The 26,601-nt window shown below is 32.9% G+C and overlaps 3 protein-coding genes across 3 annotated transcripts; 1 reads left to right on the forward strand and 2 right to left on the reverse strand.

Moving 5' to 3' along the window:
• Positions 1-339: 339 nt before the first annotated feature.
• On the reverse strand, positions 340-4,556 carry LOC133688279 (pentatricopeptide repeat-containing protein At4g21065-like). Its single transcript, XM_062107707.1, has 2 exons — positions 4,495-4,556; positions 340-2,660 (listed from the first exon to the last, which is right to left on the reverse strand). The coding sequence occupies exons 1-2, from the start codon at positions 4,554-4,556 to the stop codon at positions 800-802; spliced, it is 1,923 nt and encodes a 640-aa protein (XP_061963691.1). The 3' UTR covers positions 340-799.
• Positions 4,541-11,606, forward strand: LOC133690147 (uncharacterized). The gene is made up of 12 exons (XM_062110358.1): positions 4,541-5,021; positions 5,249-5,394; positions 5,523-5,602; positions 5,874-6,131; positions 6,494-6,604; positions 6,863-6,985; positions 7,580-7,701; positions 7,779-7,848; positions 8,401-8,493; positions 9,002-9,129; positions 10,422-10,563; positions 11,280-11,606. The coding sequence occupies exons 1-12, from the start codon at positions 4,621-4,623 to the stop codon at positions 11,412-11,414; spliced, it is 1,809 nt and encodes a 602-aa protein (XP_061966342.1). The 5' UTR covers positions 4,541-4,620; the 3' UTR covers positions 11,415-11,606.
• An 8,383-nt stretch (positions 11,607-19,989) lies between these two features.
• Positions 19,990-20,897, reverse strand: LOC133687831 (EG45-like domain containing protein 2). Its single transcript, XM_062107164.1, has 3 exons — positions 20,638-20,897; positions 20,257-20,536; positions 19,990-20,181 (listed from the first exon to the last, which is right to left on the reverse strand). The coding sequence occupies exons 1-3, from the start codon at positions 20,744-20,746 to the stop codon at positions 20,175-20,177; spliced, it is 396 nt and encodes a 131-aa protein (XP_061963148.1). The 5' UTR covers positions 20,747-20,897; the 3' UTR covers positions 19,990-20,174.
• Between the last annotated feature and the right edge of the window lie 5,704 nt (positions 20,898-26,601).

The raw sequence follows: 26,601 nt of genomic DNA on the forward strand, positions 1-26,601 counted from the left end.
CTAGCAAAATATATATAAAAATTAACTTTAATATTCTGCATTGCTAAAAATGCTTGTATATAAAAGAAAAACTTGTGTTGCTCTTTTTTTTTTCATTTGGAAAACATTGGAAAATTTATTAAAAAAAATGAAAAAACTTTAAAATGTATCTTTCAATTTTCCGTATGAAAAAATATTACATTTAAACAAGAAGATTCAATTTTTCTTTATCCTCCGACTCTAATTTCTAGAAAATTAAAGTATTACTCTGATATAAATAACCCTATCTGTCTTTGAAGATGGCTCCAAGAAAAGCTAATAAATAAATGAGAATCAAGACCTTTTTCTGTGCATACTACGGAATAAAAAATCAATTCTGTTTGATTATTCTCTGAATTATACATAAATGGCATTCACAACAAAGGTACGTTTTTAACGACTACAATCTTTTTTCCCTGTCTAAACCAAACCCCAATCTGGAAGTTACAATGAGAAGAATGCAGAAACATGACTGCAAAATGATGAACTCATGCCAGCAGCATTTTCATCCTGATACTGCAAATCATAAGCACCTCCCACACCTGGTTGTTATGGTCCCTTGACTGTTATCATGGAATATCAAAATGGATCAGGTTTTGGTCCAAACAATCTTATCAAGTGTTCCACAGAATTTGTTCAAATATCTTGCTGGGTCATTTTTTGTACCAGGTGTGTGATCCAGCAAATGGCAACGAGACAGAATGATTGCATGTTAGAATGTTCCAAAATTGTTGTGAGATTAGCCAACCATCAATAATCACGAACCTCTGAGCCCAGATCGTCACCAGAAATCTCTACATGAGCACAGACCATTCTTAAAATGATGAAACCGGTTTCGATCTCTCACTACTATTTCTCGGTTATAAATCTTAGAGATAAACTTGGTAGCGGAGTGGCAATCATCACAAACTCGCAAGTTCTTCACAATCCGAATAAGAGTTCCAGGTGGCGTATTCAGAAGGGCAAAAGCAATAGCCAGCTTTTCACTATGCCTATTTAAAGTATCTTCCTTATCCTCATCATCGATATCAAGCAACACCTCTGTAGTGGTTGGAATATATCCAGCCCTCTTCATCTCCTTCCCCATCTCATCCACCATCTCATATATTTCTTTCGACTGCGCATGTGATTTATCTCCAGCCACAAATTCATAAATTTCGTTGTCCAACTCAATCATAGTGCTCCCAGGGATCTTCTTCATCCCTTTCATGTCCATAGCCTCTCTAATCCTGGTTTTCTTTTCCCAATCGGACATTTTTGCATAGATGTTGGACAGTAACACATAATTGGATTCATGCATGGGCTCGTTTCTGATTAGCTGTCTGGTAATTTTCTCTCCAAGCTTGAGCTCACCATGAGCACGACAAGCATTAATCAGAGTACGCCAAACAACAGGGTTAGGATCAATAGGCATTTCTTGAACAAACTTCAGTGCTTCTTTTACCAGTCCTGCCCTGCATAACATATCTACCATGCATCCATAGTGTTCAATCTTAGGTACAATGCCAAAATCCTTTCTCATTGAATCAAAATATCTTTTCCCTTTATCAACTAACCCGGAATGACTACAAGCAGAGAGCAGTCCGATAAACACAACATCATCTGGGGTCACTCCACTTCTTACCATCTCCTCGAACACAGCAACGGCCTCTACACCACGACCGTGCATTGCTAAACCACCAATTACTGAAGTCCACGAAACAATGTTCCTCTCTCTCATACTCCTAAACAAGTTTATTGCTTTATCAACATCACCACACTTTGCAAACATATCAATCAACGCATTGCTAAGCTCAACATTCTTCTGTACCCTCTCCTTCTCAACATAAGACTCCACCCACTTCCCTAACTCGAGCGCACCTAAACCTGTACACGCACTCAAAACCGAAACCATAGTAATCTCATCAGGACAAACCCCCTTGATTTGCATTTCCCTAAACAAATTAATGGCATCGCTAGACCTCCCCACTCGCACGTACCCACCAATCATTGCACTCCAAGAAACAGAATCCGACTTATACATCTCATCAAACACCTTCCGTGCAAACTCAATCCCTCCTTCCCCACCTCTACAACAACAGTACATATGCACCAAAGTATTCTGCACGTTAACTTCATCACCAAACCCAAATTTCATCACTGCTCCATGAACCGACTTCCCCAAATTCAAGTCCCCGATACCTGCACAAGCCTTAAGAACAAAAGGGTAAGTAAATTTATTGGGCAATTTTTTTCTTTCAAGCATGAGCTTATACACATCAATAGCTTTTGCCTTTAAATTATTAGTTTGGGCATAAGCCCTGGTGATAGTATTGTATAAAAATGTATCATACAAACGGGTATCGGATTCCGGTGAGAACAGGAAGGAAGTAGCATAGTTAATGACTTCAAGATCAGAGGATGTGGCAGTGAATTTGGTGAGGACTAATGGGTTGTTTTGGAGACCTGATTTGAGAATGTGAGTGTGTATCTGGGTTAGTTTTGAGAACGTGTTGCAGGCTTGAAGTAGAGCCAGACAGCTCTGCTCCGCCGCTCTTGTGTTTCCGGCCGCCGTGGTGGGTGGTGGGTGGGGGTGCTGGTGGTTGTGTGGATTAGCAGCTCGGTTTTGGCGGTTTAGATTTGCATTTGAAAGTATTAATTTGCTTCAAAGGTTTTTTATAGTTGGGGCAAACTTTATTTTAGTCCTTGTAAACTATAAAATATTTTATTTTGACCCCACAGATTAAATTTTCTAATGATGACTTTTGCTTTTATGTTTTTCCTCTTGCCTTTTCAAGTTTCCCCCCCTCAACCCTTATAAATGTCATCGTATCCACAAAAAATTAAAAAAATACAGAGGATTTATTTCATATTTCATATTTCATATTTAATTGGCATATGAGGTTTTTAATATTTTATTTTTAAAAGATAAAATATTAAAAATACAAATTAAAAATAAAATATAACAAACATAATTTCAAAAACCGGTCTGACTTTACAGGTTGATACTTGACCAGCCTAGACCGAGTAGAATATCAATAAAAATAAAAAGAAAATTGACTTGGTATGACTTGATCAAAAATTTTAGTTAACTTGTGTCCGAGACAGCTTGAGAAAAACTCAATCAAAATTCAATAGTTTTTTTCTTTTTATTATTTTAAATGATATATTTTTTATATAAAATAATAAAATTAAATTGATTCGGGTTAATTCATCTGATTCATGACTCGAAACTTGTTCCAGTTTGGATTTAAAAACTATTATAACTATTATATAAATAAATAATTATATATCTTAATTTAAATATAAAGATAATTTATAAAAAATAACTAGCATCGTTGAAGATATATATATATTGTAAAGAGAAACTAGAAATGGTAAGTGAAAAATAAATATATTGTAAAGAGAAATTTAACCCAAAACTTATAATATAAAATGAGCCCCATTACCCAACGAGGAGAGGAAGGCTAAAAGTAACCCATGACTCTTAATATATATATTTTTTTATAAATTATTTTTCTTAGATATTATTGATGAAGAATGAATACAAAGTGAAATTCATAGTCTCATAGATATTTAAGATAAATATAAGAGGATTGCATCCAAAGAAAAATAAATAAAAAACCGAAGCAAAAAAATTCTTTATTACTATAATGGTATAAGAGAAAAGAACCGCATTTGATTTAATACCTTTTCTACTTTTAACTAAACACTCTTTTATAAAATATGACACATTTATATGACATGATATATATATATATATATATATATATATATATTTTAAAAAAATCAAGAATAATTAAAAACTAAATTCAATATGCATTTATAATATAAAAATATATTACATATATACATGTTTTGATTTTTTTTTTGTTTTTGCTTTAATTTTTCATTGTATAGTTTTAAAACCCGACCCCGTGAATTGACTCAGGACCCGGTCAACTCGGGGCTGGAACTGAACCGGTTTGAAGAAAAAATAGGGGAAGAAAAAACCCTGTGTGACTCGGCGGGTTGATTCGGTGACCCGGTTGACCTGACCAGACCCGGTCAAAAACCTGGTTGCAACTCGTTGATTTTTTTTTACTAAAACAACGTCATTTTGATTAAAAAAAATTGATTCGAGCGACTTGATCAAAACCCGGTGACCTGATCAAAACTTGAAACTCGGTCCTTAGACCAAGTTGAGTTTAAAAACTATGCTTCATTGGATGATTTTTTATTAGATTTTAATTAGTAAATAATCATAAAAATACCTGAACAATTTAATCTCAAAAACCCTTAAATAAAAACTCATCAAAAATCAAAATCAACAAGTGGTTTGTCTTGGTTTCCATTTGTTATTTAACGAAAACATACCACATTAGAACTTCTTGGAAACTCGAGGTTGACATTGTACAAATGTTCTACAGAGATAAAATTGAACATTTTGTAAATCAACAGGGACTAAGATGTAATATACTAAAAAGACAACCACCATATTTCATCCACGTGTCTAGCCTTTTTAACATCCACGTCACCACCTCCTTCTCCTTCCCCTTCTCCATCACCGCTGTACACATCTTTCCCACTCCCTTCACACAGAAATCAAATCAAAATTTGGTTAAAATTAATCGCTAGAAGAAAATGAGGAGAGGAATTTCTTCACTAAAATCCCTAGGGTTTGTTAAAAAACCAACAATATCAAACAAAATTTTCTTGATTGCCCTTCGCTTTCACTCTAATTCTCCTCCTAGTCTATTGGAGAATTACAAGAATTTGGTTGAGCAAGGGAAGGTACAGCATGATCCGTACCAGGAAAGAGTAGCTTTTGAATTAGAGAAATTGCTTTCTAGATTACAGCAATACGAGAAAGATATGGAGGATTATTACGTAAAGTTGACGGAATGGGAGGAGAAGAGGGAGGAGGAGAGGCTGAAGCTTTTGGTCAAAGAAGCGAAGGAGAAGCAAGAAACTGGCGGAGGAGGAATCTGGACGTCGGTGAACAAGCAGAGGAATCGAATTTTGGAAAAATTTGCTATTTTCGGGTGAGGAATTTTTTTCCAGTAAATTCTGTTATTTTTGGAGGAATAGAATTTTTGGAAAATTTTTCATTATTTTTTCAGCAAATTCTGTTATTTTTAGAGGAATTGAATTTTCGGATTTTTTAAAATATTTTTCTGTAAATTCTGTGATGTTTAGAGGAATAGAATTTTTGGATAATTTGTTTTAGTAAATTCTGTGAATTTTTGTAATGGAATACGTTTTGAATTAGGAAAAAGGGAGCAGAAATAGAACCTGGAGTGGGTAGGTGGGTTTCATACTTAAATAGAGAGAGGAAATTGGATTCACTTGTTGGTCGGAGGCCGATTGTTCCTCCAGCTCCGAAAGGATTGTACATTTACGGCAATGTTGGAAGTGGTATGTTGCTGCTAAGGTTATTCATCTGGTTTTGTGTTGGGAGTTTGAAGTAGTATGTGCGTGTAGTTTGTTTGTTTGTTTGTTCGTATGAATGCAATAAACTTAAGAAGATGATTTCTTTGGTACAGGGAAGACGATGCTGATGGACATGTTTTATAGTGCGACTGAAGGAATGGTGAAACATCGAATAAGGTTTCACTTTCATGAGGTGATTTTCTTGTTTTGCTTTCATGATGTTGTGAAATTTCTTATGATCACTTGTGTATTGGGATAGAGAGCGAAAAGGAGAGCTTAGAGAGTTTAATGTGTTAGATTTTCACTTTGTTCAGATATCAATAATAAGCCTGTGATTTTCCTTAAAGCTTTTGGATGTATTGTATGTTTAATGGGAGACTAATTACTGTTATTTTTATGAGCTGTTCATTAATGCTACTCTGTGGAAAGAAAAGTTTTATTGTACTGTGCTTTTTTTTTGGCAGGCTATGCTAAATATAAATGCACGTATGCATAAGATTTGGAAGAATCAAGTAGAGGGAAAATCTTTGCAGTCAAACATATCTAGTTGGATTACAAATCTGCCCTTTGATATGAAAGTCAAGGAGTGGTTAGTTGCTGAAGAGAGATATAAACAAGATGTGCAGATGAAAAACATTCTTCTTGCTGTAGCAGATGAGTTTCTCATGGACCAGCAAGCAGATGAAAGAGGGGCTAGCATTCTTTGCTTTGATGAAATACAGGTAATCTGAGAAATGTATTAAAATAATAATTTATATTTCCTTGTCAGTCATAAAGTGTTGATGCTTTCATCCTTCTATCCTATCATTATGAACTTATTTTTTAGCTGCCATATCTAGATTGAATCAATTTTTGGTATGGCATAGGTTGAGAATCTTGTTGCATCTTGTAGAATGTTCCGGCAGTCTGTGGTTAACTTTCTTCAAATTTCTACTTGGATTGCTTATCTAGATTTTAGCAACAAGTCCAATATGGGAGTAATGAAAGTTGGTATTTATCTTCCGTGAGAAGCTGTTACAAACAAAATGGCTGATTGAATTTGCAACTCATTTTATGAATGAAAATTTCTGCTTTGATATTACAGACTGTTGATGTATTTGCTATTGTGGCCTTATCCGGAATTCTAAGCAGATTGCTGACTACTGGAACAGTTCTTGTGGCAACCAGTAATCGAGCACCGAGGGAATTAAATCAGGTTTTTTTTCTTACTTCCTTTCCTTTCTGCATATTCATTCCTCTAAATTTTGTTGTCCTGGATGGGAACCTCTTAAGGTTTATGTAGCTTAATAATGATTACCTGACATATTTTTGGATTGCAGCTGGAATCTTCTTTTTATTGTGAGATCTTCCTGTGATTTTTTCCAAACTTTTATACAAAAATCAAATACTGTTTTAAAGCATTGGAAATTTTGTTCACCATGGTCTAACTTTATCTGCACCTGTTGCTTCTTAGGATGGCATGCAGCGAGATATCTTTCAAAAATTGGTTTCAAAGCTGGAGGAGCACTGTGAGATAATTCTGATTGGAAGTGAGATTGATTATCGCCGTTTCATAGCACAAAGATCTAATGACCAGGTAAGATGATAATCAGTTCTAATTCTAATTGCTCCGATGATTATTTAGTCCTAATTTATCTGTCATCTAGATCTGCTTCATCAAATAATCCATTGGACATTCTTTGAATTCTAAAATAGAAACATAGAAAATACCAGATACCTGTCTTCTAACTAGGAAGTTTCATTAATTACCACAAATATCACTTTCCCCCTCTACTTGTTCACTTGTTCTGCCATGTTCAAGAAGACCAAGTGCTTAATGAAGCCTGTGGTTAGCTAGGTGAATCCTGGTTTTCCATCACCCTCTGATTTATTATATATTTTGGTTTTCTTCTCATCATATGAGTTTAAGCTCCCACATTTTTTGTACTTCATCTATGGCTGTTCATCACTTTTTAGGACCACATTCCCCTTCGCAATAAATGAATGGTCTTTCCTTAGTAGCTCAATGACTCTTTTCAGTATCTTTTGTACATATACTAGTTCAGGTTACAATATCAATGATGGTCTCTTATGGAAAATACTTTGAAATGAAAAGTTCAGTAGAAATTGTCTGTCTGTTTTTCAGCTTTTTTATGTAACCAGTGGTTGAAATTATAGATGCATGATGCAGGTTAACTACTTCTGGCCTTTGGAGAGCAGCGCTCTGAAGGAGTTTGAGAAAATGTGGTGTCAGGTCACAAATCAGTTGGGAGGACAAATCACCTCTGAGACTATCCCAGTTATGTTTGGGAGGTACTTCCCAAATATGCTGTATTCATCTATCCACTGCTCTTATGTAATTTAATGTTGCGATTTTGTTTTGAAACCAGAGTGTTGGATGTTCCTGAAAGCTGTAATGGAGTGGCAAAGTTCACGTTTGAGTATCTATGTGGCCGGATGGTATGGAACTTGCCATTTATACTCAGTGCACCCCTCTCCCCCTCATGTTGCTTGATATGAGTTCAGTGAGGCATTGACATTTGCAAATTGATGTAACGAGCCAACAACTGAGCTGGAAGAAGAACACCAGGAATTATAATGAATGAAAAATGAAAAGCAAAAGAGTTCCTCAAAAATTTGAAACCATCTTATCATGATACTCAAGAGATTTATTTCCTTCATGCAAGAGAGTTAGGCATGCCCAAATGTTACAGAGGTTCTCAAAAAGGAAACATAGCCATGATTTAAAAACATCTGAAAGACAAATAGGTTTTCTTTGAAATTCCCTTGTGAAGCTATCAACTGATTAACTATTTTCTTGCTGCTCATCAATGTCAATTTAGTTCTTAAAACTCTATGTCCTTTTCTAATGTCAATCTTGTATGATGGAAAGACAGCCAAGATGTTACATGCCTCTTCTGGTTTGAGATCATTGGTGATTGGTTCTCTATTTCTTATTGTTACTTTTCACCCTTTTGTTGGTCACATACCTTGCTGCCTGATTACATGCAGGTAGGTGCAGCAGATTATATTGCACTAGCAAAAAATTATCACACTGTCTTCATTTCTGATATTCCATTGATGAGCATGGAAAACCGTGACAAGGTACCACTGTTAATTTTCAACACAAGATGTAAACATTGTGTTTGAAGTGCATATAAGACTCGTATAATTCAATACGATGCCAAACATGTTTGATGATAAGGCAAGACCTAGCAAAGGCTTTGTACGTGGTCAAGTAATACAGATATACTGCTTTAATTTTTACGTGGTTAATATTTGATTCAAATTTGGATTATTAAGAGAGAGAGAGAGATTTAGACATATTTTGTTTCTTGAAAACATTTAACCTTTACTGGAATTGTAGCTATTTGGTTTAATGTTCACGCTTCCTTCCACCTTTGCTGAATCATGTACATAAAACCATAAAATATGCATGGTTTCATACAAAATATGTACTGTTATTACGGGATCCCGAAATCTAATGCTGTGTTGCAGAGATGGGATTTTTTTTATTGAACTGCACAATCATATAAGATTACAATGGTGCAATATCTCATCTGTTCTTCCGTTTTTATCATCATTAATAACAAATTTTAACTTTTCTTTTCAGGCACGCAGATTTATCACTCTCATTGATGAGTTGTACAATCATCATTGCTGCCTATTTTGTTTTGCAGCTTCTTCTATTGATGACTTGTTTCAAGGAACTGAAGAGGGTACACCTTTTGACTTAGAAAGGTAGTTTTTCTTTTCTTTTTACTAGTATTTCTAGCATATGCGTTGCATGTGTATCAATAAAAGTGATAAAAATGTTAAAACTAATTCTAAGAGTGAAAATATTTTTCAAGAGTTTAAAATAGGCAGAAAATAGAAAAATGGGATTAACTATTTTTTAGAAATTATATATATTATTGTCTCAGTCTCTTTCTTAATTAGAGATGGGTTGAATAAAACTACTAATAATTAACTTTTTACAGAAAAAGAAAATTTAATACAACTACTAATAATTAGCTTTACTATTAGAAAGGAAGAAAAATAGGTATTAAAATTCCTATTTTAATCATAAAGTTAATAAAATATCAAGGGTAATTTAGTCGAATCAAATGTTTTGATCCAGAGTTTGTGCTTTTATATTAGTTATGGATTATGGATATTTTGAAAGTTCTAAACCTACTGCACCTATTTTATATGTACCTTATGAATTACACATGTTAGCAGTATCTTTGACAATATAGTACTATATTTTTGCTTGTCACACAAAAAGCTGTTGATGTGATTTCTTGAAATTTTTTCATGGAGGCTGTGATGGTGCAAAAATTGTTGACAAATTGATTGAAGTCCCCTGATTTTTTTTTATTTACAATAAGTTTCAGGTGCAACATGGTTGCCACTTGCCACTATCCGTGGCTAAAAAGAGTTCTGCTGTAGAATTTCAAGAGAATATTTTGATGCTTTTATATGTTTGTTCTTACTGAGTATCAAAAAGACTCCTCTGAACTCCATATATGGAAGTGAGATTCACCTCATAACATCATGTGGAGTCCATATTATTGAAATTGGTGATGGGGTTTATTCTTTATACAATACTGGAAGTACATTATATTTGGAGGGCATATTGCTAAACTGGAAATTAAAAGTGATGCACAGCTTGACTGAAAATCAACACTATATCATAGAAGAGGACTAGGTAATGAAAGGGACTGTAATGACACACGGAAAAAAAACAAATCAAAAGCAACACGCAACATATGCCAACATTATGGAATTTTGTGTTATTTGAAACATGAAATGGAATGAGAATCAATTCATGGCATTGAATTGCCCTTTGGTGGTCACCAGGTACAGGGTTGTTTGTGACGTTCATTGATTTATTTCCTTCCTTGAGAAATGGTGAAAATATGATACCATGCTTGTATCAACCCCGGCCACCAACCTCTATTGATTAATGTTCAGTTGACTTCATAACAAGAAGTATTATTAATTAAGATGTCTTCATGATTATATGAGCAAGTTACTTTTATGGCTTCCAGTTTCCAATTTGAAACAGAGACAGAAGGTGGCAAACTTCGCACAAATGTTTTAGCTAAAGGCAATGTAGGCTCGGGAGGTGTACCATCTGGGATAGTTTCTATGCTTTCTGGACAAGAAGAGATGTTTGCCTTCCGCAGAGCAGTAAGTTGTGTTCCACTTTGTCATGCTCCCATCCTCTCTCTGCATAAAGAAACACTGTTAGTAGATATATAAATCTATGAGTTGAAATAATAGGTATGCTTGGAGATGAATCATTAGAATATAAAAGTTGGGAAACTTAATGAGCCCTTCCACATGCCAGAAAATACCAATAGTTGCCTCGTTCCTATATTGCTGATGGGTAGCATGAGCAAGCTGCTGGGTAATGGGGTCCAAATTGATCCAAATAAAATGGAAATTGAAAACTCAATGAGACTTGCAAAAATGAAACATAGCGGGTAGGTTATCTTGAGCGCAACATTTCGTGTACTCTGAATGCATGCAGGGTTGCTAGCTTTTTGCTCATAGATGTGAAATCTTACCTGAAAATTGAACATAATACTATCATAGCAGGCAGGGCATGAGTTTGAAATTCACAGCCTCACTGTATTGCAGTTATCATTAGCTCATGATCTAATTCGTCTATCAGCTTGCATACATGATGTTTAGAGAAGCCAGGATTAAATTGAATGGTGTCTGCAAGCCACTCGTTCATCTTACTGCTGTTTTCAGATACCATGTCCTTTATTTACGAAAAATGATCAGAGATCATATCATTTGGGGTCTATAATATTATAACTATTTAGGTTGTGGCAATTGATGATGATTTGCTATATAAGTAAGTGGATATCATGTAAAAAGACAAACTGCCTATGCAGGCTTCTCGTTTGATCGAAATGCAGACACCGCTGTACTTGGAAGGAGTTCGTAGTCTTCATCCTCATTTCCAGAAGCAACACCAAGGATTTGGAAATATTCTTTCAAGCAACCTGCAAGCTCGAGCTTCATCTTGAGAAATAATTAAGCGTACTTGCAATAAATTAGCCCTTCCAACACAAATAGATGTGATATTGTAATAATGGCGTCTGTACCTCCTATCTCCAATTCATTTGATTATTTGTTATTAAGGAATAAGCACTGACTATTTATCTTGTAAGGTTACAGTTCTAAAGTTACTGTAGTAAGAGAATTGTTGACTCGCCTCAGCGGTGTCTCACTCCTTGCTCCATCTACAATGTAACAATAGCCATGAACTTCAAAAAAAAATAAAAATAAAAAAGACCGGGCGGTCCTGCATTCTATTGATATGGTCAAATGAGCACCTTTATATGAAAAAGGCTCCTTTGTTACATGAATTAAAGCGTTTTAGATTAAACTAGACGTGGACTGTGATACGTTTTGGGTTTGTATTATTTTTTTTATGAGCAGAAAAACAAGAAAAATTATGAATGGTCAGTATAAATTTAAAGGGAAAAAAGGGAGTAAAAAAAAAGACTCACCAATAAAAAATAGTTCTGTCACTGGCATGCACCTCCCCAGCAGGAAGAAAATAAAATTTTTGGCCAACTTGTACTTACTCAACTAGATAATAACAAATAAAACCTTAATAAAATGATGAAAAAACTCAAAGAGTAATTGAGTTATTTTACCACTAAAAAACTTTTAGATGTCAATTTTAAAAAAATAATTGAATTATTCAACTATGTTTAATCTGGTAAAATCAATGAATCATGTGTAAAAACTGAAAATACCGCAATACTATAGTTATTATTATTTTTTTTTTGTGAAAAAAATCAAAATAATGATTAATTACAAGTAAATAATGAAATGTGAGTAGATGCACGGACTTTCGATTTAGTTTTTATTATTATTATTGTAATTGTCCCCTTGCCTCTAGTACTCATTGCAGATATGGGGCGAACGTGAAACTTTGGGAACATTCCAATCCTCAGGATTAGAAGGGACAAGTTGATTATTTTTTTTCATCATAAAAAAAGAAGCTTTATTCATCTCTCTCTAGGTATTATTAGACTAACGGGCACCCACCACCACTGATCGGGGCATTATTGATCGGTAATACTCGAGGAATTGTCCTCTGTGTGGGTTCCATTACCATGCCTAAAAATGATGGTGTGATGTGCCGACCAGTGTGATTGACCCCTTGAAAATGTTTGGTACCAGCTGGGAAGAAAATGGTAGTCCTATATATTAAAAAAAAAAACCTACAAGGGCTCAGAAAATACTATAACATAGGAGTGAATCTACTGTTGATTTAAGCAATATTTTTTGTTATGATTTTCTTATTATCACCTTTCTTCTCATGTGATTTGGTGTCCTTATTGGCTTTCTTCTCTGCACTTATAGCTTGATCAAAGCTTCAACTCGGTTTTGTTTGTTGCAGTTTTGCGTTGGGATGCGCCAGTCACTAGGCATTGAGGGGATCAGTCCGTGAGTAGATATGGCTGGTGTGACTGATTGCTCTTTGGAGGGATTGGGCTGGAATCTACTAGCTTGAACTTGATTGATCATAGTTACATTTTAGGAGTGTGCGGTGCGCCATTTCCTTCTTCGGTTAGTGGGGTGTGCCATCATTGTGCATTAGATGCACACCCCACTTGCGATGTGGTTAGGTTAGCTCTATTCACCAAGGAAGTAGGGGCTTGTTTGTTGAGATTAGACATTTGATTACTTTGATATAATTTTTATTTTTTAAAACCCTGTTGCCTCTTCTCTCATGCCCAAATTTGCAGGGCTCAGTTTTTTTTTTAATGTGGATTGCATAAAATGCAGTCTGCAGTAAAAAAAAAATTAAATTTTTTTTTTAATGAATATTTTTTTGTTTAATTTTTTGAATGTTAATTCTTTTTATTTAGTTAACAAACTTTCATGATATGGATTCTGGATTTGACTGGTTAACCTAACTAATTCTGGGTTAACCCATAAATTTTTTTTTCCTATTCAGTTATCAAACTTTCATAACACAAATCCCCGGTTTGACAGGTTAACCCAGTTAATTCAGATTTTTTTTTCTTTTTCTTCATTAGTATTTTTCTTTATGTAGGCTTTTTTTTCGTTGTTTTTTCTTTTAAATTAATCTCTTTTTTTTAGTAGTTTCTTTTTTTGCTTTTTTTTATTTTTAATTAATTTTTTTTTTAAATTTAGTTTGTTAATGTTAAATTTTTTTCTATTTAGTTATCAAACTTTCATAACACGGATCCCAGGTTTGCCGAGTTAACCCAGTTAATTCAGATTTTTTTCTTTTTCTTCATTAGTTTTTTTTTCCTGTAAGTTTTTTTCCTTTGTTTTTTTCTTTTTAATTAATATTTTTTTGTTTAATTTAGTTTATTAATATTATTATTTTTTATTTAGTTATCACACTCATGACACGAATCCCAGGTTTGACGGGTTAACCCGGTTGATTCAAATTTTCTTTTTCTTTTTCTTCATTGGTTTTTTTCTTCTAATTTCATCTTTAAATATTGTAATTAACTATAACTAAAAGGCATCAACCTTTTTTTCTTCCAATTTTATGACACGAATCCCAAGTTTGACGGGTTAAACCAATTAATTCATATTTTTTTCTTTTTCTTAAGTATTTTTTTCTTTCAATTTCATTTATTTGCGTATTATAATTTGTTTTGTTTATTGTTCATTAAATTATTGTGATCTCATAAGGAAATTTTATTGTATCCCTTCTTGCAAAACATTATTCATCGGAATAATGCTTTGCTTTATTGTTTTTTTTCTTTTCAATTAATCTTTTTGTTTTTAAAATGTTATTCTGTAATATTAAATTTTTTTAATTAATTATCACACTTTTATAACATGACCTTGCAGTCAGACCTATATCCAAGGTTCCGGGTTTGATGTTTAACCAAACTTACTTAAACTTGAGTCATGCAAGTTTAATATTATTATTAATATTATATATATAACTTTTGGGTTAGGTATAGCAAACAGACTCAATGCTCTTAGGTACAACTTTGTAAAAAAACTTAACATTTTTAAATCTTAATTTTTTTAATATTTTTTACGCATAGCACGGCCAGGTTTCTAGTAACTACTGTAAGCATGTAATACAATGCAGGGCTCACAGGTAAAAACAAACTCTGATGAGCATGGGAGCATCCAATCCGCCAAGATTATTGCAGAATTGTGCTTACGCTTGAGTTTGTTAATTTTGGCAATTCTCCTTCAGTTAGCATCACTTCAAAATGCCTGCTAACCATGAGCCGGCCGCTACATTTTGTGATCCCCACCTCTAGTTTAGCACAGTTTTATTCCTCGAATGCCTGTACGTAGGCCTAGCTAGTTGAATATTGTGGCTAGCTCATAATCTGCTAAAGTTTCTTAAATATTGGTGCCAGCTGCAAAAAATCTACAGGTACATAAACGTATCTCCCCTTTAATTGAGGCCAAAACTCGTTTACAACGTGAAAAACCCCTTAAAACATGTTTCATTCGACACCTATCAGATCGTGTTAAGCCTAAGGCATTGGTTTAGTAGCCTTTTGTTGATTTTTTAAATTGGATTATTGAGAAATAAATATAAGCAAGCATTTACTAACAAAAGAGTCTGAACAGTTCATTTTGCCCTAGAAGTCGATCCGAAGATCCACCGTCTTCATCTGCATGAAATAGTACTGTAACTTTTAGCACGTTAATGTTCTTTCCCTCGATCTGCTCAAACACACCAATAACGTCTCCTTCCTTTAAACCATTTTCCTTGCAGAATGCAATCCACCCCTTCGATGACTTAGAGCCATGACTAATGATTCGTATAGGCCAATCTCTTTCATCAGAAACTTGAAGTTTACAGTTGGAAACTCCACGCAAATACTTCCCAACAAATGCAGATGGTTACATTCTGCACAAAAGAAGATTTGAAAATTCAATAACTCGTTAACTTGAAGGGCATATGGTATTAGAGGTTTACCAAATAACCATGGTGGATATTATCTTAAAACGATCAAGATGAATTAATGGATGTTCAGGTTTGAACATTTTGGCTTAACAAATTGCCCTTTTGCTGGCTTCGGATGCTTCCATACAAATCCATTATGATCAATTTCCATCTGTTCAAATTTTTGCACCAACTCATTTTCATCTGCATTTAATTAACGGATTTAATAATCAAAATAAAAATTCTCAAGAGCAATTTCTTGAGCGAAAAAACAGCTTTTGTTGAAGAAAAGATAAGGGACAGTAAAGAGAAGCTGTAGAGTTTTTGAGAGAACAAAAAAAAAAAGTTATTATCCTAATCAATTAGTAAAGACTAAAGAATCTTGTGAAAAAAACATTAAGTTTTTTTATATGGAGTGATAAATCTATAAAATCACTATTCCAACAATGATTTTACTTCCAAGCTACCGGGAAAATCAGATATATCATAACATTTATTACTTGTCCCCGACATGATTACTAGAATGAAAATTATAAACTCTAAAATTTCTTTAAAATTAGAGATTTATTTGGAAAAATAATATACTAAGAAAAAATAAAAAGTAAACAACACCTTCTATTGATACGGTAATCTCACTAGCACAAAAAACTTTTTACATTGAAAATGTAAAGTATATATTAGTGTTTATTTGATAATGCAGATGTAATCGCAATTAAACTCGTTAAATTGAGAAAAATTAGAAGGCTTAATATGAGTTTAATGTGTTACTCACCACCAATATGGATGTAACCCCAATTAGAATCGTTAGACTCAGAGAGAACATATAAACTATCATTGCTTTGACCGGAAAGGAGCACTGCTTTGATGATGAAATCCTTTACATAAAATACAAAAGCATGAAATTTAAAATAAATATTATTATCACGACAAAATTTTTGAACAAATAGCAATGGTTTGGTTATGTGAAGAACATGGAGAACATTAGATAATGTAAATATGCGTTTAGAGGAACATAACATGGTATGCCTAATATGGGATATTAAAAAACCATTGTCGTCACCAATATGCAAGTGATCATTATCCAGATAGGGTGCAGAATCAGTCAGAGTTGTAAGATCAAGCGTAACGTGTTGGTTCACACTAGCGTTCGGGAACCAAGTAGGGGCAAAAACGATACCAACAGCAAGATGGGTAGAGGGTTGGTGATCACTGCTGCGAAGCTGAGCACATTATGGGGCTATGGCCTAAGGAGAAGCATAACTGACACTTGACATTCTGCTCAAAAGACCAATGAGGAGACTACTGCCCACACAAGCAACAGGTCGTCTAGGCTGCTGCCAATGACCTTGTTTCCAGTCCATGGGAGCAAAGGAATGAGAACTATGAAAATTAGACATGTGCTGGCTACTGTACTTCTTGTTGTTGGAGCGCCAGTTACCGCGAGAACGACCTTTGTTACGGCTGAAATTGGGGTTGTGCTGCTGTTGGGCAAGGTGAGCAGAGGGCAGCAGAGATAGTGTAGGTAGCAGAGGTGAATTTGCAGCCAAGGATTGAAAAGAAGTCTTATGCAGAAACTCATGAGTAAGAATATGGTTATGAAGATCAACGTATAACAGCGGTTTTGCCTTGGTCACGAGACTAGTTATCAAGTCTTTAAACTCGCCACTAAGACCACAAAATATATAGATGTTGAAGTCTTCAAGAGAAAGGGGTCGGCCAACAACAACCAATTCATCAAATAATGACTTGACGTGCTGCATGTATGTAACAACCAAACCATTTCTTTGTCGAAGATCTTGAAAAGACCTATGGAGTTGCATAATGCGAGAATTCAATGGAGAAGCTAACGTTTTCTCAAGAGTGCGCCAAACACAAGAAGAAGTCTGACAATCTACCACAAAATGCAGGATGTCCATAGAGAGAGAGGAGAGTAACGCGCTTAAAATAAATTGATCTTGTTGCTTCTAACAAAGAAAAGAGGGGTTGATTGTCGAAGAAGAACCATCAGAACTATTAGAAACATAAAAGGGAGGATACAACACTAAGCCATCGACAAAGTAGAAAACACCTTGACCAAGAAGATATGACTTCATTTGCATTTACCAATAGAGATAGTTGATGTTTGTAAGCTTCAATGCGACCACTTGATGAGTGTTGGACAATGCAACTATAGAAGAAGTTGTTGTCCCTATAATGTGAAGAGGGACGACAGAAACATGGGAGAAGGAACCATGGTTCTGCTCTGCAGGTTGGGGTTGCTGCTGGTGGGAGAAAGTACCATCGACAACAACTTTTGAATGGCTGGCCAGTTGGGCTGCACTGCCGGTTTGGTTGGGGGAGAAGGTGGCAACAACAGCAGAGTTCATAGGGAGAGAGAAGAAGAGTTTTGATTACAGAAAAATCTAAAACCAAGTTGAGAATAATTAGAAAGCTTAACTTATTGGTTAATTAACATTTTCTATATATATATATATATATAATAGTAATGGTAAAGATGACAACACAAAACTATAACTATAATATTTCTTATATAAATACATTCTATATATTCTATAATACGTTAAGGAGAAACGGTGATAGAATAAGAGATATGGTTGGTTGCAGATTCCGAAGGAGGTCAGTTTTTCTAGAACTAGAAAGGATTCTTTTGGGGGGATTCGACCTTAAATTCTCCATGGTTGGTCTAAAAGCGAGCTCCATAAATCACGCTTGGTATCTCTGATTTGTGCCCTTTCCTTTTAGCTTTTTAACCTGTTTTTTTGTCCAAAGTCAATCTGCTTTGGCCCCTCAACTTGTTTATTGTTGAAAAGCTGAGACACCCTTAACCTAGCCCTTCAATATTCCACTGTCAACTCTTTGTTAATTCACACTTAACAGCTTGTTTACCTCAATCTCTTACTGAACTTTTACTGTTGTTATTATTTTCAGTTGCCGAAGAACACTTGCGCGCCAGCTTCAGGATCATGCGCCACTCTACATCAGCTTAAAGCACTTGTTGAATCCTATAATTAACAGATTGTGCAGAATTACAAAACGTAAGGAAAGACAAGTTGTGTAGAAGATAATATTTTATTGATTGCATAATTCTCTTAAATAGAGTTTTTGTTTAACAGAAAAACAATCAAATCTGCTGATTACATAACAAAACAAGAAAATAATAACATAATTTATTCTCAAAGACTTGGTCGTCAAGTAGAAATCTTCCGGCTAATCTTCTCCCCAGCAACCCTCCTGATCTTCTGCAGCTTTTAAGGCATTCTTTCAACAGCACACCATTCATGGTACTGATCTAAAACCCTCGTGCAGGTTAATGTTTTATTTATCTCGCTACTAAAGTGTGGCATTTTATATAGCTGATGTTGTGCATATTAACATGCCTTAACTAGAAGGGCAACCCCACTAGGATGATGTATTTGCTTTGATTTAAATGACCGCTAATTGGGAATGATGGATCTCACTACCCAAAGCATTATGCTTTATGATTAAAATCACATTTTTTGTAGGGTTTTAGACCAATATGTGATATCTACTCTACCACTAATTACGTGATAAGATATAACTAAAGATTGAAGAGTCACTTGGGCCTCTTGGTGCCCATAATCAATCTATATAAAGCCAAAGATTTGATGGCTCTATGGACGGGTGGCAAGGTTTGAATGACATATTTTTATTGATGCTGAAATTAAAGCCAAATTAACATTAGCCAGAAGAACAGACCTTGAAGTTAAGTAGTAAGCATGCGAGAACATGACAAAGATGATGGTGCGCACTCATAAGTTCTTCCAATATTAAAGTTATGGTGGGGATTTGTTCTGGATAACTAAGATTATTCCTTTTAAGGATCGTCACCACTGCTTTGTTTTGACTGTGTTATCATGCTGTGTGCCAAAACATATTCCACTCGTGGGTCAGTGGAAAGCAGAGCTCACAATTCTATGGACAGCTGCGAAGTACTAACTGATATCATAAAACATCGTTTACATTATCATAAAATTATTATTAAAAAATTAATTCTTGACAATGTTATGACTTTGTACTAGCTACAATATTAAAAACAGTGTTTACACGGTTTGGTCTAATTAGAAATATTCTAACAACATGGTTTCATGTCTGGTGCTTGATGGGAAATGTTAGGGGAGAAGATGGAAAGCAGCCATTGCTTGAAGGGTTTTTTTTTTCTTTTGATGACCATTAACAAACTGTGGAATTAATTAATATCTCCATTATTCAAGATTGGCTGCCCTAACGACAAGTCATGTGAACTTTTGTATTCACGGGAGTCCACCTTATTTTCTTGGGAAGAATTCCCATGCATAATATTTCCAAAAAAATAAAAATTCACGAGCTAAGCTATAATCATTTGTGCTAACCCTTAATTGTAGGTTAGCCATTGCTTTTGGTTTTTAATTTGTTAGAAGAAAGGAAAGAGTCCAATAGCTAGCAGATACTTACAAAGTTTCCTGATCATGACGTTTTCTACCTTCATTAAGTCGAAGAAACATGCAATCACGAGAGTTACTGCTAGTGATTTAGACATGGTTCAAGTCTTATCTTAGACAACTTTTATGGATCTGGCATAGGGGAAATCATATTTTAGTCTTAATTTCCAGGCCTTAGAGGCTGTTCATATTGAGGAAGGGTGCGTATTTCTATTGATTTGCTCTATAATCTTTGTTTGAGAATGGTTATTAGTATAATTATATGTGACATATATCTGAGATAGATATTCATATTACAGCATGGAACAATCAGAAATGGGAGTACAAAGCTGCTGCTGCTACTTCTAAGATTAGAGAAACGCCATTTTCAGCTTCTATCTGTCGGATTGCGCTTGATACAGTTCCGGAACATATATATCTTAATTGTTCCATCATATCCTGCAAGAACAGTTTTGATGTGAGTGAAAAGGAAAGTACATATATAAGATCAGGAGGAGGGGGAGGAGTACGTACTGGATATATTCAACGTTGATTTTTGCGGATGGAGAGTATGATACAGAAGAAAAGGCATCATTTGACAAGAGAATAGTAGAAGGACATGGTGATTTTCTGCAGAAATCCACCACCCTAACGTCAATAGTCCCATCCTTGCATGGCTTATTATTTCCACTTAGGCACCTCAACCTGTAACGCCTCCCACAAGCAGCACCATTATCCCACAAACCTTCACTCACAGAAACAAACAAGTTCCCTGGTGGGAATTGATCTTGTCTATTCCCATTACACTTAGTAGCTGCACAAAGATTAGCATAAACCCATAATTGAGGAAAACCAAGTTTGAAGAAGAAACTTGTAGACAACAATAGTAAAGGGAAAACAGGAGAATTTACTCACGTAAATATGGCGGTTCATAAGAAGTAGCAGTCCCAATGTCTCCAAGAACAAAGCCTATTTCATTGCTGAGTACGCTGACGACTATTATTGTTATGGCTATGAGTACCATGGTTATACGAGCTAATTGAGGAAGAGAAACTATAAACTTTGCTTAGTACTTGCTCCCCTCTTCATGCCAGTTGCCCAATTTATAGCTCTTTCTCTCCTCGGGGGGGTGTAGCTGAGAAGGGTAGCCACAATATTGTAAAGTTAAGAGAGAGACGATGCATTTATCATCATCTACCAACAATAAGAATCACGTGTTGATCAGTTAAATTCTTTTTCTAGATGAGCATATATAAGACTGTATATTTGTCACAGGATTCTTTCTTCTTTTTTTTAGAATAAGTCGATATATTAAAAGGCTAACTAGAAGATAGCCAAAAACAGGATTCTTTCCATTGCTGAGATATGAAAGTCAAATTATTTGTCTAGATGAGCATAAGACTGTAAATTTGTCGCATGATTCTTTCTATTGCTGAGATATGAAGCAATTAGTAGTTTAATTAAGTGGTCGAGGAAGTTGTTCAAGTCGTGTTTTTTAAGAATTTAAAAAATAAATTATATTTTTAAATTGTTTTGATGTGTTAATATTAAAAATAATTTTTTAAAAATAAAAAAAATATTATTTTAATATATTTATAAGTAAAAAACACTTTAAACTATAATTGTTACCACACTTTTAAATACCCTCTAAATATATAGTGTAATGCAATAAAAATTATTGGTTGGAAAGTTTTTTATATAATTCGTTTTAATAATGTTTTTGAAAATTCTTGAATTTTTTTTAGTTTTAAATTAATTTAATTTTTTGATGTTTTTAAATAATTTTTATGTATTAATATTAATAATATTTTATATATATATATATATATATATTTCTAAATAAAAAATATTTTAAAAATCAATCAATATTTCAAACAGTAATCAGGCCGACATGATGAAGCACTTTCTCATGAACTAGTTAATTAATTGTTCTCTCTTACTACTTAGTAAAAGTCTAACCGTTATTTTTTCTTTTGCAACTACAACAAATCTTGTGTCATCAATTAGGGTATGGATCATGCAATCAAGTTTCAATTATTTTTATTAAAATAATAGTATATTTTTTTCACACCATATAAATTTAATCAGATTAATCATATTACAAATTACAAATTTATTAAATTAATTAGAATATTTGATTGAATTTAATAACAATCATAAAAACTAAAAGGAATGCTATAAATGATCAAGAGTCCAATTTAAACTTTTCAAGCTAAAATATACATATTTGTAATTAATTAAAAAGTTTAAAAGAGATTAGTATTTTCTGAGGAATTTTCCTAATATTGTTATGGGAGATCATCGATCTCACCTCTTTCTAATATGGTTTTAGATGGATCATTAATTCAACATATATCAATTGATATATTTATAAAAATATATTTATAATATCTTTCTTTAAATTAAAATTCGAGATATATAATAAGCTTGTGAAACCGTTTGAATTATAATTTTTCTAGCATTAATATAGAAGATTATCTAGAGTTAAGTGACTGCGTATAAAATAAGCAATGCTGAACAAAGATAAAGCAAACTGTCTTTTTCCTGCATAAACACAGTTCCTAATTGGTGGAAGTTGATTTATTAATAAGAAATGTTCGAAGTTCATCTCTATCTCTTTTGGGGATGGCAATGTTCATCTCTATCTCCCTTGGGGATGGAAATGCATATCTATGGATTGAGTTTTATATTATTTAAGTCTTTAAATACTATAATTTACGGCTATTAGTATGTAATTAGCTTGATATACATGTAATTGTTTTTTCAAACTTTAAAGTTATTTATTTATTTGGAGTCCAAGTTAGTTAAGATATTAGATCAATATTCATACTCGACACTTCATTTTTTATTTTTGAATTTTACTTGAAACCTGATTAGATGTAAAAGTTTTCTATTCATTCAAGTTGAATATATTCATTAATTTTGAGTGAAATTGTCATCATTATAAATATGGTTGGATGGTTTTATTCATTACATCATATGATGCTTTGATAAGTTAAAAGAAGTGTTTGGAAGTCTAGTAATGTTTGTTTTTTAAAGTATTTTTAGCTTGAAAATGCATCAAAATAATTTTTTTATATATTTTTTAAAAATAATTTTTAATATTAATATATCAAAATAATTTAAAAATATTAAAAAAAATATTAATTTGAAAAAAAAGAAAAAGAAAGAGGAAAGTGGCTTTGTAGTATCAAAAAAAGAAGAAGAAGCTGGGTCTGCATTTTCATACATAAATGTGGGCTGCTTCTTTCTATAAATGTGGGCTGCTTCTTTCTAAGGTAAAGAGCTCATTGCCTTACTCTGGGCTTGAAATGATATATTGGGTGCTTCGCTGTCCCTTTCCTTGTTCTGCTCCCATGTTCAAGCCCATCCTAGCCCTCGTCCCTGTATCGTAAACTTAAAGCTCTGGATTGATTATCTGGATTGGATTTATGACCTTCTTATGGAACACCCAGATAAAAATAAAGACGCCATGAAGCCAAGAGAGGTCTAAGAAAGTCTCTAATGGAAGATTCAGTGATTCTATACAGTCAGGAGATAATCTATCATCATATTCGAGCTTCTTTCTATGTGTTTTGTATATGTTGTTATTCACTGTTGAGTTAGATGTCTCGAGTCACCAGCAGTAAATTGGTGTCTCTTCGTGTTTATACACTTGCATGGCCTTTTGCTGGCCACTGCTGACTGCATCTGTGCTTCAGACGCAACAAATGTCCATCTTTGAAAAATTTGATGAGGTATAAAAAGAGAAGGAAAAGGAGAAAACAAGGGAAATCTGTCGAGAATCAGAATAAACACATGCTTGAGCAAGTAGGGTTGGTGGCAACTCGGCAGGATACCTAACTTTCAATGACTTGGTAAAAATATTTGGCAAGTAGTAAATATTTGGTACGCGGTGGAGAATATTTTTAAAAAAAAAAATTTATTTAAAAATATATTAAAATAATTATTTTTATTTTTTATTTTTACATCAACGTATCAAAATAATAAAGAAATACATTAAAAAATCAATTTAACATTTTTTTCTATCATATGTATTTTTAAAATGTATTTAAAAATAAAAACTATTGCACTTTTAAACACGTGTTTGTAAAGAAAATTGAATCAGTGGTCTCGGTTGACATGCAATTTCTGAGTTTTTTTTTTAATTTACTTTGGTTTTAACATAAAGATATTTCTGAATAGTTATTTATCTCAAATTACCCATTTTGAATTAGTTTATTTTATTTATAAATTACTTGATCCTCATTGAATTGATATTATTTGAAAAAATAATTTATGGTGTATTTTTTTAATGAATAGTTGGGTTTCCCCTTTTTTTATGGAATAAATGCATTCCCATTTGATTTCTATAAAAATCTAAATTCTATTGCATAAATATCATAGTAGCCACTAATTAAGGAGGAACTTCCTAGACCTCCTAATTGCGTTTTATATATATATATATAGTTAAGGATCTATAAATTGATACCATTGGACTATAAAAATTTATTAATCAATCAAGATATTATTTAAACTTTAATTTAAATCATGATCAAATAAAAATATTATTTAATTCAGATTATTAATTTATCGAGATTATACTATATAAAATTGTTATATAAAAAAAAGTTATTAATTTATATATCTAGTGGGACATGTGTGTGTTTTTCCAAAATATATTATCTTATAAATTTAGTAAATCATTAATTAACCCTACCCTATTGATCTTGAGTCGGGACTAGTCAAAAATATTATTCAATCAAGATTATTAATTTACAAGGTTACGTTTTACTTGTCACAAGAGCACACGCTAATTGGTGCTATTAAAATAATTTAATTTCCATGTTCAACAATATTAAATTATGAAGCTATAAAAATAAATATATTATTGATTATATAAATAGAGCTTTCCAAATACATTAATTAAAAGGTCCTTAGAGCATATGTTAGAAAAACTATTAATTAATTTTGTAATTAAACTGATTAACATTTATGCACATTGAAATTATTTTCACCTATCTAATAATTTTCCAAAAATTACTTTCCCATAACTTAGCCTTAAAATCAGCATAGTTCCAGACCTGACCCAAAAATAATTTTTTTTAAAATCAAAACAATGTTTTAATCAGGTTGAATTGCAATAGGGTTTTTAGCCGAGTCACAACGGGTTTTTTTTTATTATTTTTTCTTTAACTCAACTTGATTTCAGGCTCGGATCAACCAGATCCCGGATAAACCCGCCTAGCCAGGTTTCAAGACTATAAAACTCAGAAACAATATTTTATTTAAGGCTAACTTTCCTTGTCTCAGTAGGGTTGCTGCTAGGTTAGTGCTTGCGTTTTGAGTCCAAGTCATTTTCAAGGTGGGTGATCATTCACGCTTTAAATATTTTATTCACCAAGAGTTTGTCTTCAAGGCCTCTCTGCATATCTCAAAGATTTCGAACTATAAAATTGACCAGCCCAGTTTTTTGTTTTTATTATTATTATTATTATTATTATGGAAAAGTAATTTTTCTAAACTCTGATTTAAATGCCTCGAGCTAACTCGGTTCAAGGTTTGAATCATAAATAGTGAGGGTTCATTTGATTTTTTTTTTATATTATTTAAAATTAATTTTTTATTATAATTAAATTTAATTATGATATTTGATATAAATTTAATTAATAAATAAGTTGAATTGATATATTTGGACGATTTTCTACTCTACTCTCATGATTATCATTTTATTTATTTAAAAGTTTTAAAAAATTAAATTGATATTTTTTAAAAAATTAGTTTTGATATTAAATTTTTTAATTTAGAATTGTAAACATGGTGGTAAAGAATTAAAACAATGTAAAGCTCGAGTCTGGGTCAACTCAGATTTATAACCAGGCTGAATGAGTTTTTTTCAACCCAAACCGGTTTAAATTTGAGATTAATTGAATCTGAGTAAACCCGATAAATTTATCCGGATATTAAAACAATGCCTCGAGCAAGGAAAAAAGAAAGAAACCAGTTGCAGGTTGCAGGAGGCAGCAGGGCCGCATTGCTCTGTAGTTTATGCTGTGGATTTGGGGTCTCGATGGGATTTTCAAAATAAATATTTATATATTTTTTGGGGAGGAACAAATTCATTGGACCCTTTTGAGGTCCTGACTGACAAATATTTAAATAGGTCCCCCTTTTTCTTTCATATATGAACACCAGACCCTTTCTTTATTCTTCTTCATTTATAATTGTTTTCAAGCAGACAAAGCTAAGCAAGTTGGATTTTATATATATATATATATATATAAAGGTCTGGTATGAATTAAATCAATTGCTTTTCTTCATTATTTTACTCGAAACGAATTCAATAATTTCAATAAACACAAATAAAATGAGTTGTTTGGAAGTGTGGTTACAGTTATTTTTTATAGTGTTATTTACTCGAAAATATATTAAAATAATATTTTTTTATTTTTAAAAAATTATTTTTGACATCAGCACATCAATATGTTTGGAATGATATCATGACAATCAAAACATACTTTAAACAAAGCAGAAGAAACTTTAAAATTTTGTTTGGTATGAAATTATTTTTCAAAGTATTTATTGTTTAAAAGTATATTCAAATAATATAGTTTTATTTTTAAAAATATATTTTTAATATTAATATATAAAAATAATCTAAAAATACTAAAAACAATAAATCTTTTATAAAAATACATTTCAACAGAAAAAATATGCAAGTTTTTTTTTTAGTTGGAGGCGTGGTTAGTCATGTTCAATATTGGTTTTTTTATTATTATTATATAATTTACTAGGTTAAAATAAAAAATTGATTGAATAAAGAACAAAATATTTGAATGGCTCAAAGTAAATATCCTCAGAAATTCGCAAAATAACAAATAGCCCATAAATGACGAAGCC

Source organism: Populus nigra, chromosome 3 (assembly GCF_951802175.1).
Source record: "Populus nigra chromosome 3, ddPopNigr1.1, whole genome shotgun sequence".
In the NCBI taxonomy this organism is placed as follows: domain Eukaryota; kingdom Viridiplantae; phylum Streptophyta; class Magnoliopsida; order Malpighiales; family Salicaceae; genus Populus; species Populus nigra.

Excerpts from the sequence above, each read along its gene's own strand:
- LOC133688279 (XM_062107707.1), bottom strand. The coding sequence starts at position 4,556 with ATGTGTACAGCGGTGATGGAGAAGGGGAAGGAGAAGGAGGTGGTGACG. Across the intron at positions 2,661-4,494 it reads GTGACGTGGATGTTAAAAAG|CAAATTAATACTTTCAAATG; the intron begins GCTAGACACGTG and ends AAACCTTTGAAG.
- LOC133690147 (XM_062110358.1), top strand. The coding sequence starts at position 4,621 with ATGAGGAGAGGAATTTCTTCACTAAAATCCCTAGGGTTTGTTAAAAAA. Across the intron at positions 5,022-5,248 it reads GAAAAATTTGCTATTTTCGG|GAAAAAGGGAGCAGAAATAG; the intron begins GTGAGGAATTTT and ends GTTTTGAATTAG. Across the intron at positions 9,130-10,421 it reads ACACCTTTTGACTTAGAAAG|TTTCCAATTTGAAACAGAGA; the intron begins GTAGTTTTTCTT and ends TATGGCTTCCAG.
- LOC133687831 (XM_062107164.1), bottom strand. The coding sequence starts at position 20,746 with ATGGTACTCATAGCCATAACAATAATAGTCGTCAGCGTACTCAGCAAT. Across the intron at positions 20,537-20,637 it reads TTATGAACCGCCATATTTAC|CTACTAAGTGTAATGGGAAT; the intron begins GTGAGTAAATTC and ends ATCTTTGTGCAG.